Genomic DNA, 19,729 nt, shown 5'->3' with positions numbered 1-19,729 from the left:
GTTGTATCGTTATATATTTTTGTGGGCCGATCGCGCACAGCGCCGTTCCACCCCCACACACACACACACACAAACAGCTGTGGATAATTCAGCCGCTAAATTATTCTTTTTTTTTCCTTGAGGGATTATCATCAGGCGCACGCGTGTGCGTGTGCGTGGAGTAAGGAAACTTGCCCGAGGTTTCACCCCCTGACCTGGCCGGGAATCGAACCCGGGTCCTCTCGCTTGCGAGGTGAGGGCTCTCTCTACTCTTGTGTATAATAATAGTAATAATCCTGATACGGATAATAATCCTGATAATTGATACGGAGCTTTTCACGTATTTCTCGACGTCTAAAGTGAATTGACAGTATATTTTGTGGACAAAATGCGGCGGCCAATTGCGCACAGCAGCGTCCCCACAAACAGCCGTGGGATGAAAATGACCAATTTATTATTATTAAGCCATTATTATCAATATCCATCTCTAACCGCCCCTTCAAAAGTTAGGACCTCGACACTATAAGAATCCCAGGACTTCGCTGAAGCTAATAATAATCCTTGCATTTGATGCAGCGACTCATCGCACCTTCAATATACCGCAAAGTGTAGTGACTGCGTGTTTCGTGTACCAACAAGACGGGCAGGTAAGCGGCAAACTTTGGTCAGCCAGGTGTCCCGACACCCAGAAAACCATCACCATCACGAAGAGTGTCCAAACCAAATTACTGAGGATTTCACCTTTGGAGGCAAACTTCCATTTATCTGGGATGGACAAGAGAGACGCACCTTTGCTTACCTGATCCTGGAGAGCTTAGGCACAGGATCGCCAAGAGCCGAGGCTTGAGGGAATCCCAGAGGATTACTGTAGATCTACTAGGACGTGATCAAGTTATATAAAGTTAAAACACTTGTGGAATGATACAAACAGACCGATGAGAGCGTGCGCTCCCCACGGGAAGGTCATACTGGGTGCGTCTGAACGACTTTTGTTCCATCGGATAAGAGGAGGTTTCTGCGTTCTACGTTTCTACAGGGTTTCGTGGAACACGGACATTTGTGAATGGCTCTTCCCCAGTCTTAACGGCTGGAAAGAACTAAGTTTTCCCACCCAGCACTACGCAATTTATTCTTACTCACTGTATGTTCATCTGTAGATTGAAAAGAAGTTGGGACGTCGAGTTGGACATCCATATAACAGTTGGAACAGTCGATTCCCCGAAACGACCCACAACGCCAATGGGTTCCTTGTACCTACCCATCAATTACACTGCCTTGGGACATCCTCCTGACGTGAAAGCCGCTATACAGATGTAATTTTGTTGTTGTTGTTGTTGATGATGCACCACATGAGAAGTCCAGTTGCGCTTATTTATTGAATCGCAGGAATTGTACAATACTTAAACGTCTCCTCGTTACAAGTTTCTTCCCGCAAGGATCGCAGCATCGTCTTTAAAAATCTTTTTTAAAATAAATAGTACATCGCTGGTCACATCGCACAAACTGGTATAAACGCAGCACGAGTCCTGTTGTGTTGTTGGGTCGTCAAACACACGGAAGGGATTCCAAACATTCTTCGAGGAACGTGGCATCTGTTACAAAGCAATAGGGAATGTCGTGCCCTGCTGAGGTACGAGTAAAAGTGTTGGCCAGTATTAGCCCACACCTCAGACACACGAGATCGCCTTGGGACGTCCTCCTGACGTGAAAGGCGCTGTGCAAATGTAATTTTGTTATCGCTGTGCCTTCAATGGCATTGAGATGATAACAATCCTTGCATTTGATGCAACACCTTATCATGTGGTTGAGTCGTCTCAAAGCGCTTCGCAGAATATACTGTCAAGTGTAGTGACTGTGCATTTTTTGGGCGAAACGCGCCAGCCAATTGCGCACAGCAGCGTCCCCACAAACAGTCATAGATTCACTGACATTTTTTTTCAGGGATTATTGCCTCCCGGAAAGCAGTTATGATGAGTTAAAATGGAGGGAATTCAATTATAGAGGGGGGAGTACAAAGAACCATCTCTGGAGTTTAATTCATGCTTAAACAAGAAGGATCTGCCTCCTCCACCATCTCAAAAATACCTCACTGCTGCAGAACGTTCCAGGTCAGATGGCTTAGTCTCAATCACTCTGTCTACGGACAGAAATGTCATATGAATCCAAGGATAATTAATTACAACAATTATTAGACCGCCTTCAGGGCCAGCCTTTGGAGGAGAGGGGGCGAGGGGGAGAGAGAGAGAGAGAGAGAGATAAAAAGAGTGGTGATGGGGGGAGGGGAAGGTAAAGATGACCGAATGCGTGGTTAAAGAGGTATGTCTTAAGACAGACTTGGGCAGGGAGTGGATGAATTTAACACTCACAGGTAAACGTTTGAGGAATTGACAATCTTTCCTGTGAATTGAAACATGGAAAAAAAAAGTCTGATCAATAACTTAATTCAACTTTAACTGACAATAATTTAAATTCTTACAGAGTTTCCTGAAACGTTTTCGCCTGAACAAATGTTAGGCTTTATTGAGCGCGCGATTACCGAGAGGGTAAAAATCAATAAGCATCAAGGACGTGCGGTAAGGGTGACAATTAGACAGCGAGAAAATCACCACGGTTAAGCGTTGGGGGCATTCCACCTGAAAAGGTTGCTATCAATCTTCCGAGTAGTGTGATCAATAAGCAGCGAGTTTTGGGGGTACATCTTAACTCTTTGCAGCTTAATTGGACAAGAGTAAGATGTACCCCCAAAAAGAAGTATCACGTCAGTTCGCTGAGTGTAGGGGCTGCCCTCCGTGGGATATGCTTCCACTGTACCTTTTCTCGTGCGTTTACACTCTCAATCGGGTCGGGCCTCAGTTTAGACAAAGGGCTTGAGGTTCGCCGTCCCAGAGCACCAATAGAGTATCCGGTTTTCAATCCGCCTGGTGACTTGTGCCCCGATTCCAGTCTTCCTGATCTTTTCCAGACCTTGTCAAACTCTCTTTGAAAATAAAGGCAACTGATCGACCAGCTTACAGTCAGCTTCTCAAAAGAGACTCACATTACACATGTGTGGCCGGAGTTGGAATCAGTCCGACTACACTTTTACCCCAAATAAACAGCCAGTTCCAACAATGTGGGTGCGGTTTCGAGAGGGGGAGGGGGGGTGGGGGAGAGATAGACAGCGACACCCATAGGCCTACACTAAACCCACCTGTGAACACCTTTCAGAACAGCGGTCTTTCTCTCAATGAGTTAAATCAAGAGAACTAGACAAGACTTTGGGTTTGGGTGATTCAGATTAAAAGGCACCCACTGGGGTCAGGTGCGCGAGTGACAAGTCAAATCAAATGTAGGCGTACAGTGAACCGAGCAGTGATCAGAAGGAATAGCAGCCGGTGTGCTTCTCTGAATAACACGGTCGTATAAAATACCGGTTTGAACGTGCAGTGTTTTTCGGTTTGTCTTGCTGAACGGAAACCTGCGTGAGGAAACACCGCAAGCCAGTGCCACGGATGAGCTACTGGAGTAGTGTCGTTCCGGAGAGGAGTATCCGAGAGAACATGCACGATATGTTCTTAAATCCTATACAGAGACCCTAACAGCATTGACAGCTTCTGTCTAACACTAAGCGATCCAAGTGTCAGGGGATGCCATCTTTCCGTTGGCAGCATTGAGACGGTGGAACGTACCAATCGTAAACGTAGGACAGTCTCACCTTCACTTCTTCTTTGCACAGCTTCCCTTCCCGTAGCAGCGTCTGCTGCTTCTCCAGCATGTCCTCGATGCTCTGCTTGTGGGTCACGATGTACCTGTTGTTGCAGCCTCGCGACTTGTACTCCGTGTCGAATCGAGGGTCGTGCACCCGCTTGATGTCCACCGGTGCCAGCCAGGCGCCCAGGGACACATCCTCACTCTGCCACATCTTCAGGTAATCGGCGTTGATGCGGAGGTAGTGCACCAGGTCAGCCGAGAGGACGTACCCACCGCCCAGGGCGTAGGGCAGGTAATAGTCGCACAGCACCCACGTGCTCTCCTTCCACTTGCCGGAGGATTTGACTCTCCCTCGCCCAGAGAAAAAGCCCCAGTACAGCCTCCTCGGCTCTTTCGCCTGAAGTTCTTCCTTCACGACGTCCAGCCTCACAAAAGTGTCATCGTCGGCTTTCAGCACAAATTTAAAGTCAGTGGTTTGGTCTAGCCAGGCGTACATGTGGAGGATTTTGCTGGTGAGGTTTTCGTAGGAGTCCTTGAGGTCCGGGAGCAGCAGCAGGTCGCGATAGCGAGTGTCCTCTCGCTCCAGGTTGTGAAGGTCCTCGGCCGAGAGCCCGCTGGTGCCTATGACAAAGCGGCAGAGGACCTGGGAGTCCCGGATGGCCAGCCACGTGCTCCTGATGATGCTTCTCCTCTCGGTGAACTTGGGCCCTGTGGTGATTAGCACCACTAGGAAGGCCGAGAACTCCTTCTGGCTGCTGTGATCTCTGGCCTTCTCTTGTCGCTTTACATCGTGGGGCAAATCGGAGTCTCCAGATTTCAAAGTCTCTGAGGTGCACTTCGCCAAATAGAGCAACATCAGGGCGAACAGAGACAGGCTCGCTACGCCCAGTGCTGTTTTATGCCGGCAGAATAGACGGATGAGATTCATTGTGCAGGTTCTTCAATCTCTGGATTCCCGTCAACTGGAAAGGCAAATAAATCAGATTTAAGATTGCGGTCGAAAGGAAGATTCTCTGAGATTAGTAAAATAATTTATGCCTGACAAATGGGGCGTGAAAGAAACAAGCTTACAAGATACCGACAGCGCTGTTAATAATAGTAATCATTAATAATCACTGCATTTGACACAGCGCTGTATCACGTCGTCGAGACGTCTCAAAGCGCTTCACAGAATATGCTGTCGATCAACTGCGTATTTTGTGGGTGAAAAGCAGCAGCCAATTGCGCACAGCAGTTGCTAATGAATGCATGAGCATTGGGATCGAAATGAACAGATTCCCTGTTTATATTGACCGATTTCTCACTCAGCACTCGTCACGTTTAGAGCACAAGAGCTTGTGTGGGAAAAATGGCAACTGATGCCAGGCAAATCAGCCAGGAACACAGTCGATTAAGTGCTGACCCGGGTAACACTTGCAAGACGAGAACTAAATCGATTAGGTTGTAAAATTGTTCATAAACATTGAGAGCATCAAATCGTGCTCTGTCTCGCCGCAGTGTGGAACGCAGTTTTACAGGAAGGCGAAAGATCAGCAAAGTCTAAAAGGCTTTTTCAATGTCACAGGGCATTTTGTACTCCTCGATGACACTGTCAGTGCAGATTTGCTAAAAATAAACACTGCAATTGATTATAGGGTTTGTACACATACTCCCCGATTAGCTGGTGCTTCCAATTATCTTCACTTATCTGCTCCTCCTCTCTTTCTTTTTCTCTCTCTCTACAGAAGAAATGTTTCAGCCACTTTATTTCTAAAATGGAGGGCTGCCTATTTCAGCACCGCTTTAAAATACAACTAGGAAACGCGAAGATTTGCATTGTGAGCTCTTGACATTCCCTGAAGCTATAGGTGTAAAGACAGGCAGCTGAATGCATCAAAATCGCGGTTAATCCGATCAGCGAGACGCTGCCTTCAGCAGAGACAATACCAGCTTCGGAGACTGATACGGAGCAACGTTAGTGACGAGACTTACAAGGTCATACTCCGTGCTTTTTCCACGGGAGTTAAACCATCTCAAAGTGGCCCCGGCGTGTGTTAAATGTTTAAAAATACATCTAAGCTTACCAAAAGCAAGTGTTGGGCCTCCAAGAAAAAAAATACACTCTACGGTATATTCTGTGAAGGGCTTTGAGAGGTCTCAGCGACGTGATAAGGCGCTTTATCAAATGCAAAGATTATGATAAGTGAGTGGAATCTGCAGCCGGATTAATGGCGAATGCAGATGGTTTTCTATCCCTGATTCCGGTCACTGACACTGACTCCTGGAGTATGCCAACGTGGGGCATGAAAAAGCCTCTTCCCCCCCCCCCCCCCAATGATTTTTCTGTGAGCTGTGAGTGACCTTGTTAACAGTTCAGGTCAGCAGCCGCAGCCGCAGAGTGCTGCAGTGCTCTCGAGGATTTCATCACCAAACACCACCCTCCCCCCCACCAACCGCCTCATCCATCCACCCACCCACCCACCCAACCCCAACCCTCAACCCCAACCCACCCTGTGATTTTCTTCCCGCAAAGCATTCCGTTTCGTCTCAGCACTTTGAACTATGCCCCCCCCCCCCCCCCCCCCGTGACCCGAGACAAGAAACCGTCCCTCCCCACACACTCGTCAATTCCACGGAAATTCAGAGTGAGACCTTGGTGCTGCTGCTGCTTTTTTTTTTTTTACACACGCACTCGCGCACACGCGCGCGGGAATTAAACCGTCTCAAAGTGGCCCCCCCCCCCGCTCCGCCTGCGCCAGAGTGAGACATTTAGATGAAAGAAGAAAAAAAAAAGAAAACGTGTTCCCGCCTGGGTTAACAAACGTGACTGTGGTCTTGGACGTCGCCGTAACTCCGAGCAGTGCATGTCCCCTCGATCCGAACGGGTACGAGAGAGTGAGTGAGAGAGAGAGTGAGAGTGAGAGAGAGAGAGAGGGAGGGAGGGAACGCTGCACCTGAAAGAGAAAGAAAAAGTAACGGCTTATGGTTTGCTCCTTTACCGCTCGACCGGCTCCAGCTCCGGCCCCCCCCATTGTCCCCCTGACCCTCTGCCCCACCCGTCGGCGGCCGCTAACGCCCCCGAAGCTGTGAAACTCTCTCCCTCGATCCCTTCGCCTTTGCACCCCCCCCACCCCCTCCCCTCCCACACCGCCCCCCCCTCTCTGTCTCTCTCTCTCTCACCATTTTCCATTCGTAAGACCGTAAGACCTTCCTTTTCGACTGTTACCTATGGTCACCCCCAACCCCCCAATCCAGGGTCAACCCTCGCTCCCACCCTCCCAGCCAACTCCCTGCGCCACCCCCTCACCCCCAACCCAGCCGCCCAACCCCACCCCCCCCACCCCAGCTCCCCCCCCCCCCCCAGCCCTCCCACCCCCCCCAGCCCCCAGCCCCCCCCCCCACCCCAGCCCCCACCCCCCCCCCAGCTCCCCAACCGCCCCCCCAGCTCCCCCACCCCAGCTTCCCACCCCCCCCCCCAGCTCCCCACCCCCCCCAGCCCAGCTCCCCCCCCACCCCAGCTCCCCCCCCCCCACCCCAGCCCCCCCACCCCAGCCCCCCACCCCCCCCCCAGCTCCCCACCCCCCCCCAGCTCCCCCACCCCAGCTCCCACCCCCCCACCCCAGCTCCCCACCCCCCCCACCCAGCTCCCCCCCCCCCCAGCTCCCCCCCCCCCAGCCCCCCCCCCCCCCCCCCCCCCAGCTCCCCCCCCCCCAGCTCCCCCCCAGCTCCCCCCCCCACCCCAGCTCCCCACCCCCCCCAGCCCACCCCCCCCCACCCCAGCTCCCCACCCCCCCCCCAGCCCACCCCCTCACCCCCACCCCAGCTCCCCCCCCACCCCCCCCACCCCACCCCCCCACCCCAGCTCCCCACCCCCGAGCACACCCGTCCCTCCCCTTCCCCTGAGCCAATCCCCCATAACCCCCCCCACAGCTCCATTCAACTTACCGCCTCCTCTCTCTCTCTCTCGCCTCACAGCGGCCGGAAAGATCAGGGCCGCCCCCGGGGCCCCCGCCCTCTGCCCCCCCCAACCGCCCACTGCCCCCCCCCCCCAACCGCCCACTGCCCCACCGCCCACCGCTCTCTCTCTCGCTCTCCCCTCTTCCCGCCCGAGCCCCGGTCTCCGGCTCCCACCCACTGCGCAGCCGCGGCTCCTCCGCTGCTGCCCCCTGGCGGCCCGGATGCCCCGCCCCCCCCCCCCTCGGCTGTCAATCAGCAGCTGTCAATCAGCAGCTGTCAATCAGCAGCTGTCAATCAGCAGCTGTCAATCAGCAGCTGTCAATCAGCAGCTGTCAATCAGCAGCTGTCAATCAGCAGCTGTCAATCAGCAGCTGTCAACCCATTGCCCAGGACTCGTGCTGCACCCAATCAGCTGATCAATAATCAATATTCAGCTGATCAATAACCGGCTGATCACTCATCAGCTGATCAATATTCAGCTGATCAATATTCAGCTGATCAATATTCAGCTGATCAATAACCGGCTGATCACTAACCGGCTGATCACTAACCGGCTGATCACTAATCAGCTAATCAATAACTGGCTGATCACTAACCGGCTGATCACTAACCGGCTGATCACTAATTAATAATTAGTTGATCAATAATTGGCTGATCACTAACCGGCTGATCACTCATCAGCAGATCACTAATCGACTAATCAATAATTAGTCGATCAATAATTGGCTGATCAATAATAACGATGAAAATAATCCTTGTATTCGCTGCAGTGCTTTATCAATTCTTCGAGAGTCTCAAAGTGCTTCACAGCACAGACCGTACAGTGAATCCACGCACTCGGCTGATAAATAATTATCCCAATCGGGCAATTGACTGCCGCGTTTCGCCCACAAATCACACAGTCACTACACTTTGCGGTGCATCCCGCGAAGCGCTTTGAGGCGTCTCGAGGACGTGATAAGGTCAAATGCCAGGATTATTACCATTATTATTACCATCTTCCCCATATAACCAGGAGCCCCAAACCCCACACAATAACCCAATCAGCGCCTTGGGACGTCCTCCCAAAGTGAAAGGCACTGTACGAATGTAATGTTGTCGTTGTTGTGGTTGTGGCCCGACCGTCGTTTTGACGGTTACAGTACATGTTCTAAAAAAAATAATAAATTTGCTCAGGACGTTGGCCCGCAAAGATTTATTGGTTTCCCTAAGACGGTGTTGAGGGTTGCGGACCTTCCCTTTAAACCCCTGCAGTCCCTAACGTGTGCTTTACGTGTCCCCGCCGTCGTGGCGGGTTGGGGGACTTCCTGGGCTGCGACAAATAACGCAGATGTAGGGGAGGGGGGAAACTCGGAGACGGTGAAGTTCCGCACAATGCGAACTGTTCCCTCGTTCTTCGTTCCCTTGTGTCACGTTTAATTGACCTTTGCGGTTGGTGGAGAGTTCCCTAAGAGAAAATAGAGTACGACAACAAGTCAAAAAAATTCCTCAGCTTTGCCACAGGAGGTCACTAAAATACACTATTTCGCACGCCGTCAACTCCTACTCATATTCCTGTTCCTCGGAGAAATCCAACCGTTAGCTCCAGCTCTACCCCATTTGCTTAGCATTCTCGAGCCTCCAAATCGCTCAACTCAAGCCTCAACTTTCAAGTTGGTTCTCAACAGCTCTCACGAGAAAAAAAACGGCTTCAAAATCAATCGCGATAAACAACAATCCTTGCATTTGGGGGTAGCGCCTTATCCCGTCGGAAAGAAGTCTCACAGCTCTTAAGACTTGCATCTGTTGTTCTGCTGGACCAGCAGATTACACAGCCGCACAATTCTGGTGTCACTATAAACCGTTTAACTCTCTAATATTACAGAACCTGTGTTGTTTTTTTTCTCCGGAGGAGGGCAAGCCGTTCCCTACTGAATCTTGCCATCTCTCCCAGAGAATTCCGGCAATGTGAAGCCATGCTCGGAGGGAGGGTAACAGTGTGTTAATTAAGTCAACACGGGCTGTCCGATTTGCACCCTGCTATTTTGTGGGTGATGCTGTTTCTGCAGCTGTTAGGGGCTTGATTTGGGTGGGGGGGGTGGGGGGAAGAGGAGGAGGGGAGAAGATAGGAGGGGGTTGGGGGGGAAGAGGTGGGGGGGGACATCATTGTCAGAAAGACTTGCAGTTTGCTGCTTTCCTCCCAAAGATCAGTTGAATTCCTGAAACAGGTCAAAGTGCCCGGACTTTTTTGCCCATTAGCTTGTCTCTGCCTGTCTACGACAGCAATTCGGAATCATTAGTGAGATGGACTTTCTCGTGGTTTCAAAGTTCGAGTCCCAGAGGACAAGAGCTCAGACAACTGAAGTCCCACATTGAGATCTTACTACACAACAGCTGTAGCATTTGGATACGTTCCTGGAACTTGGTCCAAATTGAAAGCTGTTCCAGTTTCCGAGCAGACAATCTAAACATTGTGAATGAAGTTACTTTATTGCCAATTTCCGAATTAAAAAATTCCGACTTTTGTTTCCCGCCCATTCTGGACTCGCTGTCGCCCTAGCCAGCCAGCCCGCTACTCTGCGCGGCAAAGATTCGCTCCGTTTCGAATTGAGAACGTACCGTAAAAGCTCTTCTGCGACGTGGGCTTTTACCCGCGTGGCGCTGCTGTACAAGTTTAGCAAGTTACCAGCATCGCGTCCGTCAGCCGGGCTCAGCTGGTGGCGCTCTCACCTCCGAGTCAGAAGGTTGTAATAAAATAAGAAGCAGAATCCTTGGCAGATCTTATAGAGCCTTATCGCGCCTTCGACAGTCTCAAACTGCGTCACAGAGTACACCGTAAAGGGGATTGTCTCAGTGTTTTGTGGGTGATCCACCAATCGACTCACAATTGGGTTCCGACTTACAGGTCGCCCCACATCAGGACTTACAGTGCTTTGCTGTCTAAGTGTGCGCGAGCCGTTGGTTCTCCAGTGGGGAGCAAGCAGCTCTGAGAATTAACAACAATAGTCCCAACGGTTCAATATCACATCGCACCTGCCCTGAGATTATTATTACTATTGCTATTTCACACACTCCTTTATACTTGTTTTATAAGAATAGTAATAATTCTTGCATTTAATAATAGCCGCCTTCATGTCGGGAGGACATCTCAACGGGCTTCACAAGATTCGCTGCAAAGTGTTGTGATTTTTTTTTATTTAAAGCAGCAAAAATATTTCGTTACGGCTTACGAATTGATAAAAATGACCACCGGGTAAAAAAAAAACAAAGCACAACACTCCACAGTAGATTCTGTGAAGCGGCATTGGATACGTGGCGCTTGAATTGCAAATCCTATGACTCGGAGGTGAGAGGGATACTGACTGAGCCAAGGTTGCCGCAAACGCTTGAGAAACATAGGAAAATAAGCGGTTTCAGGCATTCGGCTCAACGCTTCTGCGATTTGAAACGTGTACGAATGGCAAAGTGGACATATGTTTTCTTCTCAGTCTCAGCAATATCACAACCTTCGCGTTTCTAAGGACGGAGGGTTGGATTATCTGACAGGGGATCTGGTCCAAAGCAAATATACAAAAGATGAGCCGTGAGACACATCTCGGGTTCAAAGAGGCTCTGAGCGAGGGCAGCTCCTCTGCACAACTCCATTCTGACCTCATTACCAAAATACTTCATGGCTTGTTCACATTCCTTACAGTCACTATTGCAAGATCTGACCTGGAATAAACAACCCAGATTGAACATTGCTTTCTCATATTGCAATGCTGCCGTTATTATTTCTTGCTGCTATTGTTTCCCCTCCTCATTAATAATCACAGACAAGCTTTAACAAGCTCAACAGCAAATCATTACAAACAGATTAATGTTCTAGGCTTTGTTTCCCCACCATTTCAGTGGAGGACAATGGAGCATCAGCCATGAGCTATGAGCTCCAAGTCCCAGAAAAGGGAGGTTAAAGAGAATGTCTTCAGCTGCGTTCTGAAATTGGGCAAAGAGAAGGCGAGGCAGAGAAACTGAGCAAGGATTGAGCTTCGATCCATGACTGTCTGTGCGAAATTGTCTGCTACGTTTCACCCACAAAATATACAGTTAAGTCAATTTACAGTATATTCCATGAAGCGCTTTGAGACGTCTCAATGATGTGATAAGGCACTGAATCAAATGCAAAGATTATTATAATAATATTAGCTAAGACTGGGTAGAATTTCAGGCCTCTTGTTCAGCAAATATCAAATCTCCTACTCCTATAAAAGAGAAAAGGTTGCCTTAGGGATGTTAGAACCAAGTAAATGGTACCTCCAAGGTCAAGCAACTATTAAATCTCAGCAGAGGAGAGCTTTGTAGTTCATGGCTACAAGGTGATTCGTCACAGCAGAGGACAAAGGTTCCTGGTACTCGAGAGACTTATGAAGGAGATAGAATGAGCCTGGAGTCAGGTCCGGGAGAAAAATCAGCGAGGAAGTGGGGGCCACTTGAAACTTTATTGGCGCACTCAATCTTTCAAAAGAAGGACCGAGCGAAAGTTTTAAATTCGAGTACCTAAGGGATACAACAGCCTCCTCTGCGGGTGACAGTGCAATTGAAGTGAAGTGATCCGGCCAATTTTCTCAATTGGGGGGGTGGGGGTAGAGGAGATGAGATGGGGGTGTGGGTGGGGGGGGGAGAAAGAGTGCGATGTTCAAGAGTTAACCCTGGAACCTTGCTCTACTGACCCCTGGTTAGCAAGCTACACTATAATAAAGTCACTGTGTGGTTGACTGCACTCACCAATGTGCTTCACAGCTTCGTTAGGTGTTGTCCCCACTTGCAACCCCCCCCCCCCCGTCCCCTTTGCCCCTCCACCCACCACCCAACTAGAGCTGCTCCGAGACCAGAGAGTCTATGGGTTCAAGCCCCGCATCTGTAACATTACACATTGAAGCCCTCGTGCTTTGTAACTTCTCTTCGAAGTTTCACGAGAGAAACTGGATCCAGGCTGGAAATTGGCTGTGGCTGTGACTGGCTGCTATAAAACACAAGCCAGTTAGAGTCTGCGGGCTGTTAATTTTATGGTTTGGCTGTGAGCTGGTTCATTAGGCCCCGATCTCCTAAACATTAGCAACTGGTACATAAATCACAAGGAGCTCCTCAATGACTGAGCTTTCACTTTCTAAACAGAAATAAACAGTCTGGTCAAGCAAACGTCCAGAGTGAGTGTATTACAAAGAGCGAGAAAGTCTTAACATTTAATCCTGATAAGAGTTGGCACAGAATCCCTGGATAATATTGTGATTCCCTCCCTCCCCGCATTCAAGGCACATCTCCAAATGTACCTTATCGACCACTCTTTCACTCTCCTCACCCCCACCCCTCAGCTCCCCATCCACCCCTGCAAAGGGCTTTGAGGCATCCACCCAACGTGAAAGGCACTGGGTAAATGCCATTTTGTATTGTGTTGTAACACCCGCTTGCACTTGATTCATCAAATTTAATGATAATAATAATAATCCTTACATTTGATATACCGCCTTATCACGTCTTCGAGATGTCTCAAAGTAAAGTGGATCCACTATATTTGGTGGGTGAAAATTTTAGGTTTTTTTATTAGTACAGTATTATTATATAGAAGGCTAAACCGTACGTATCAGTTATAGCAGCCAATGAAAAGGGAAAAGGGTAGGTAAACAGCTCTTAAAATAAGCCACGTTCATATTAAATCTATGGCCTGACTTTCGTAAGGTTTACCGTATTAAGTTTAACCAAAAGAAATCAAAATACGATTGAGTTGACTTGACCTGAGGAAAGGCCAACTCCTGTACTCTAGGGTCTGAAATCATTTACAAAATGCTTTCAGCATATCAATTGCAGTCAGCAAAGGAAAATCTTTTTGTGTGTGTGTGTGTGCCTGGGAGAAGCCATTCGGGAAAGTGGTACCAATTAAGCTATTTAGCAGCTTGACATGCAACAATTTGTCTTGACAAGTGTACAAAGATATGGGTGCCAGGCGTGGAGTAATTCTGAAAGGTATGCGTGTCTGTGCTCCACTAAATCATTCAGAGATAAATTGTAAAGTAATACTGAAAGCCCAAAGGCACTGGGCTCGGGAAGGAGGGAGCGAGACAGGGAAAAAGAAGAGAGGAAAAGAAAAAGGAGAGAGAAATTGCAGACAGCTCAGGTTATTGAAAAAAAAATGGACAAAACAGCTCAATTTCAGATTTCTGGGATTGATTGGCAGATTGCTTTTCCAGGGCTAATAATCCCTGTGAAAAAAAATGTGGTCACTTCAATCCACGACTGTTTGGGGGACGTTGCTGTGCAGAACCGACTCCCACGGTTCCTCTACAAAATATTCAGTCAATTCACTTTACAGTGTATTTTGAGAAGGGCTTTGAGACGTCGTGAAGACATAAGGCATGATATCAAATGCAAGGATTATTATTATTATTAATAATACACTTAGAATGAATAACACTCGGCAGTCTCGGCAAGTAAATAGAACTTGAGTTTGTTGAACTTTGACCCGTTTGGTGGTACCAGAAAGACAGAGATGAGCTTGGTTTATGGCATGTTAAATCACAAGAGGGAAAGGAATTCTGTTGCTCGCTAAAAGGAATATTATAAATGTTGCCAGACTTAACATCTTAAATTATAATGAAGGATTCTGCAGTGGAGGGCTGGAGTCTCGCTGTCTGGTAAAGATTGAAAGATTCGCAGCTGTACTGCGAGATTTAAATGGAAATTTATTGAATGAATGGACGCTATACATTCAGCCTGTCCCACACTTTGAGAGGCTGGACAGTGTAATAACGGACAGTACAAACAGTGAAATTCCCAGCTCTCACACTAAATATGGAGGGACACCACCACCCTCTGGAACTCCATCCCACAGTCCCTTTGCCTCGCCCCCTCCCTTGCCTCCTTCAAGGCACGTCTCCAGACCCTCGTCTTCGACCGAGCCTTCGGTCATCCTCCTACCCCTGCCCACCCCGCTCTCCCAACCACCAACTTGGGTGCAGATCCCTGACTGTCCACCGCCTTGGAATGTCCTCCCGACGTGAAAGGCGCTGTACAAACGTTTTAAAACATTAAAACCGTAAAACATTAAAGCAAATGTTTCCTTTTCTCCTATTTGAGGGAATAATTTTTAGAGTGCAGTGACTGTGTATTTTGCAGGCGAACGCAGCAATTTTTTTTTGCACGCAGCAATGCCCCACTAACAGCCATAAAATGAGCGACCAATTTTATTTGACGGTTTGTTGGCCTGGACACCAGGAGAAACTGCCTTCTCTTTTCGAATAGTGCCGTGGGATCTTTAACATCCACCTGAACAAGCAGACACTGGACCTCGGTTTAATGTCTCATCTGAAGGATAAATACTTGAGGGAAAATCATATTGCAGGGCATGGGGAAAGAACAGGGCAATGGGAGAGCTTCAGTGGGATCACTGAATACCACGGCCTCTATCTGTGCTGTAAATTTTCTACAGTGTTCGCTGACCCAGGGTGAAAGGCTTTTCATGCGTTGAATGTGAGAAACGAGTAAATTAAACACAGAGATAGAAACACATCGTATATGTTAATAGGAAGAGTTGCCAGTGTGTTATTAAAATGAGCAAGTGGTTCGGATCTGGCTTATGTCTTTTGAGGTGAATGACCTGATCACCCCAATATAAAAAAAACACACACAAAGAAATATGAAAGTCGCCTAAAGAAATGCTGGTTTGGGTTCCGAACTTAGCGTTGGGTTTCTATACAATTCTGGTAGATCTCACAAAGTGCACAATAATCACGGGCCTATGATTTCACGGTTCTCAAAGGGTACGGTCAATTCATTTTACTGGGTATCCTGTGAAGCTCTTTGAGATGTCTCGAAGACGTGATAAGGCACTACACCAAACGCGAGGAGTATTATTATTATTATTATCATCAATTGATCTGGAGAATCGTTGGTATCCTGGCCAGCAACCCCCCAGGTAGATTGTGGAAATTGGCCCAAATTGGCCGCCACAGTCACGAGCCTTTACCGTAAATCCCGTGAAGCTTTGAGGCATCCACCCAAGTTGAAAGGCGCTGTATCAAAAGCAAGCGTTAGTATCATTATGATTACCAATCCCAGCCCCGACGGAAAACATTTCCAATCCCCGTGTTTTAGGAGAGCAGCTTCCAGCACATCGTGAGGATGTTTGCGCTGAGGTTCCCGCTTCAGTCTATTGTCTAAACACTCCTCCGAGCAAAACACTGCGAAAACACAAATCCATCCGAATCTGATACAAAGCAGAATGAACGCCTGTAGCTAATTGTCTGGCTGATTTAGGAATAGCTTCTCTGAGAAGTGCCGGCTGGCTTATTACTGTACTGGATTCCAGTTGGGTGATGCCTCTGACAGCTGCCACAATTTATATCCATATAAATTAACAAGTTACGTAACAGGAGATATCACCACAAAGTCACTGTTGTCTACGCGTGGAGTCCCTTCACGGATGGGCCGCTTATTTGCCCGGCTACCTTGCTTTTCGCCCACAAAATACGCACAGTCACTCCACTTTACAGTGTATCCTGTGAAGCGCTTTGAGACGTCTCGACGACGTGATGAGGCGCTGTGTCAAATGCCAGGATTATTATTACCATTATTTTCTTTGCCCACTGCAACAGAGGTGATTGAGTGGCAGGTGGGGGGAGGGTGGGACCGGGGCTTAAGATAGTAAATGAGGGGCGTTGTGTAAATGCAAGTTGTTGTCGTCGACATGACCCCCCCCCCCCCCCCCGCACTCTCTCCTCCCCTCCAACACCGCACGTCACGATGGAGTGTCAGCCTGGACTGTGAGCTCCAAAATAATAAAAGGTAAGCCACATTTCTTCAGGGCCCTATTGTAAACAAAGACTCGTTCCGTCTATTCCATCTCCAACTGCCATCGTCTGGCCCGATATTTACTGAAGGATAAACCATTTTAAGGAAAAAAAAAGGTGATGAAAAACAGGCACAGGGTTTAACAAACAAAGAGAGAATTCCTCCGTCCACAAAGAATTAAGAAAGCCTGTTGCCCTGACTTCAGACGGTCTGTCTGATCGAAGACAGGATTGAAAATGACAAACCTTTCAAGACCTGAGTGGGTCTTTCATCTGACATTTAAACAGGTGATTCGCACAATCTTGAGTCGAAATTGCGCTGCGATAATTTTCACACAGCGAAAGCTAGATCAAATTTAAGGATTATTATTATTACTGCTGTTATTACGGCGCTTTTTCACACCATCGAAACATCTTAAAACACCAGGATTTTAACCGCATTTTGTAGGCGAATGTGGCAGCCAATTTACACACTGCAACGTCCCGTAAAACTGCCAGGATGCGAAGGATTTTTATCGGAGCCATTGTTAGCCAGGGCACCGAGAGAGAGAAAAAAATTCCCTTCTCTTTAGTGTCCGCTTGAACAGGCAGAGGGGAGCTTGGGTTAACATCTCATCCGAAGGTCGGCACCTCCGACAATACAAACCCCCCCCACCCCCACCACCACCGCACCCACCCCCGAGTTATATCAGGTTCAGAAACAAGGTTCATTTAGAACCTGCATGTAAAAGCAATAAATCTACCCCCAAATTTCTGCATGTTCCATTGAGCAAATCACTCATCAAACGGCTGACAATCTATGTTAGAAAGAGAATTCTTCTTTAAAAAAATATTGTCTTTGGCAACGCACGAGCACAATGTGATATGTGATTGACTGTACGCTGGAATTCTATTTATTAACTCAGGCAATTGTACAGTATTACAGATTGCTGCCCTGCAGGGAGCAAAGATTTTATGAAACCCTCATTGGGTTAGGGGTGGGGAAGCTAAAATCCACTGCATGATGTGCTAATTATCACCTCGGAGGACTGGGGTAATTCAGCACACACTAGGGCTATATTTCAGAATAGGTTTGACGTGATAATTAGCATAGAATAATCATCCATTGCATTTGATATACTGTATAACTTAAAAACCTTCTCAAAGCAATTTACAGATAATTATAATAATGATCTAGCATTTGATACAGCGCCTTCAAAGCGCTTCATAAAATTTCTGTGAAGTGGAGTGACCCTGGTCATCATTCTGGCATGAAAGGCGCTATGTCAAATGTAATTATTATTATGAATATAAGATTCATGGTAAAATTAATTAGTGGTATATTTTCGCAGGGGAAGGTGGCAGCCAATTTACGCACAGCAATGTCCCACAAACACCCATGAAGTGAATATGTGAATTTTTTTATGCCAGTGGGTTATAGAATCATAGAATATTATAGCACAAAAGGAGGCCATTCGGCCCACCATGTCTGTGCTGGCTCTTTGGAAGAGCTACCCAATCAATCCCACTCCCCCGCTCTTTCCTCACAACCTTGCAAATTTTTCCTTTTCAAGTACCTATCCAATTCCCCTTCGGCAGTTGTTGTTGAATCTGTTTGCACCACCCTCCAAACAACAACAGGTGAACAAATAAATAATCCTTACGTTTTATAGCAATTCCTTTCAGGCGGAGAAGGCGTCTCAAATAGCTAGACGGGATTTACTGCGCATTTTGGGTGGCGTGACTCCGTGATTAAAATGAAGCACGTGGTAAACTCGTGTAAAAAAAAAAACCCCACAACAAACAAACAAACAAACAGCGCCAGCTGAGGTATTGTGTTCCTTCGGAGCTGGGAACACAATAGCATCAGAAGCTGCAAAAATCTATCAAATGAGACGTGTTGCTCAGATAAATGGAATTTGCTACTTAAAGCCTAATTAAGACCGGAGCCACCTTTACCAGTTTTCACAATACTTTACTGGCACAGCCACTGGTATGTTACAAAAGAGGTATTCAATGTCATTGCGTGTATCATGAAACATTGCATGTAGCAGCACAATGGCTATAATTACAATTATTAGGCACTTTGCTCACGATAAATACCCATATCCTGTAATAATAAGCTTCTTGACTTAGTTATCTGTGTTCAGGAAACAGATCAAGGCTATTGCACATCAAATTAACTCACCTTTTTTCTTTTGAAAAGGCAGCATCCAAAAAAAAAATTGTCCTGTGCTGACAAGATGCAGGGCAAACCAAGGCCGATTATATTGGGAACAAACTTAATGGGAAATTTAGGGAGAGAATTTTTTTTAATGAGGACATTACAATGGGACATTGCAGTTGGTACACATAAGGAAAAAGTGAGTTCTATGGGACGTTGCTCTACCTAAATTGGCTGCCATAATAATAATAATAATAATCCTTGCATTTGATATAGCGCTTTTCACGTCGGGAGGACGTCCCAAAGTGCTTCACAGAATACACTGTAAAGTGAATTGACTGCATATATGTGGGCAAACGCGGCAGCCAATTGCGCACAGCAATGTCCCACAAACAGTCGTAGATTGAAAATGACCAATTTTTATTATTGTTTTTTGGTTTTGGAGGGATTATTATTAGGCTCTGTGTGGAGTAAGGAAACTTGCCCAAGGTTTCGCCCTCTGGCTGGAATTGAACTCAGGTCTCTCACTTGCAAAGCGAGTGCTCTAACCACTGAGCCACAGGACTCCACAATGTTCCCCTACAAAACACACAGTCACTTCACATTACTCCGAGGTTATTACCCCCCTGGTTCCTGCTTGGTAAACAGAGGCGTGTGGAGTAAGGAAATTTGCTGAAAGTTTTGCCCTGCCCGGGAATCGAACTCGGGCCTCTCGCTCGTGAGGCTCTAACCACTACACCATCTACGGGACTCTTCGCAGAGAAAACTCTGTGAAGGGCTTTGAGGTGCACCGATACGATAAGGCACTGATGCAAAAAAAATTTTTTTTTAAAAAAAAATTATTGTATTAGCAAGTTTAAAAACTATGGTCGCACTGCGATTAAAGTCTAGTGAGAAATCAGGTAATGCTTATCTGGGGCCTTGAAGGTAGCAAAGAAAGTGAAAAAGGCCTCTGGATATAAAGCATCTCTCACGCTAGGAATCCAAGTCCACCACACGTGACTCACCAGAACTCTGCTCTAATCCAAGATCAAGTTGTACACCAGTTGACAATCGCTCCGAGCTTAGATTCTTACAACTCTTCTCAATCTCTTCCACAGCGGAGGGAGATCGGAGGGGGAGGGAGAGTAACAAACTCATCACCCATCTCTCTCTCTCCCCCCATACATGATATAATTAA

At 47.6% G+C, this 19,729-nt stretch overlaps 1 protein-coding gene across 7 annotated transcripts; it reads right to left on the bottom strand.

Annotated features, from left to right (window-relative positions):
* Positions 1-1,336: 1,336 nt before the first annotated feature.
* On the bottom strand, positions 1,337-6,589 carry b3galt6 (UDP-Gal:betaGal beta 1,3-galactosyltransferase polypeptide 6). Of its 7 annotated transcripts, none has more exons than XR_488895.2 (3): positions 6,458-6,589; positions 2,791-4,631; positions 1,337-2,376 (listed from the first exon to the last, which is right to left on the bottom strand). XR_488895.2 is itself a non-coding variant. In XM_007906928.2 (3 exons), exons 2-3 carry the CDS (start codon positions 4,595-4,597, stop codon positions 2,948-2,950), a joined length of 951 nt encoding a protein of 316 aa, XP_007905119.1. In that variant the 5' UTR covers positions 4,598-4,631; positions 6,458-6,589; the 3' UTR covers positions 1,337-2,947. The 7 variants fall into 7 exon arrangements, 6 of the variants coding, with proteins under 6 accessions (XP_007905119.1, XP_007905120.1, XP_042199664.1 ...); XM_007906928.2 differs by having other exon boundaries at positions 1,337-2,974; positions 3,674-4,631; XM_007906929.2 differs by having other exon boundaries at positions 1,337-2,956; positions 3,674-4,631.
* Between the last annotated feature and the right edge of the window lie 13,140 nt (positions 6,590-19,729).

Source organism: Callorhinchus milii, unplaced genomic scaffold (assembly GCF_018977255.1).
Source record: "Callorhinchus milii isolate IMCB2004 unplaced genomic scaffold, IMCB_Cmil_1.0 Scaffold24, whole genome shotgun sequence".
NCBI lineage: Eukaryota > Metazoa > Chordata > Chondrichthyes > Chimaeriformes > Callorhinchidae > Callorhinchus > Callorhinchus milii.
This window is presented reverse-complemented; position numbering and strand designations above follow the sequence as displayed.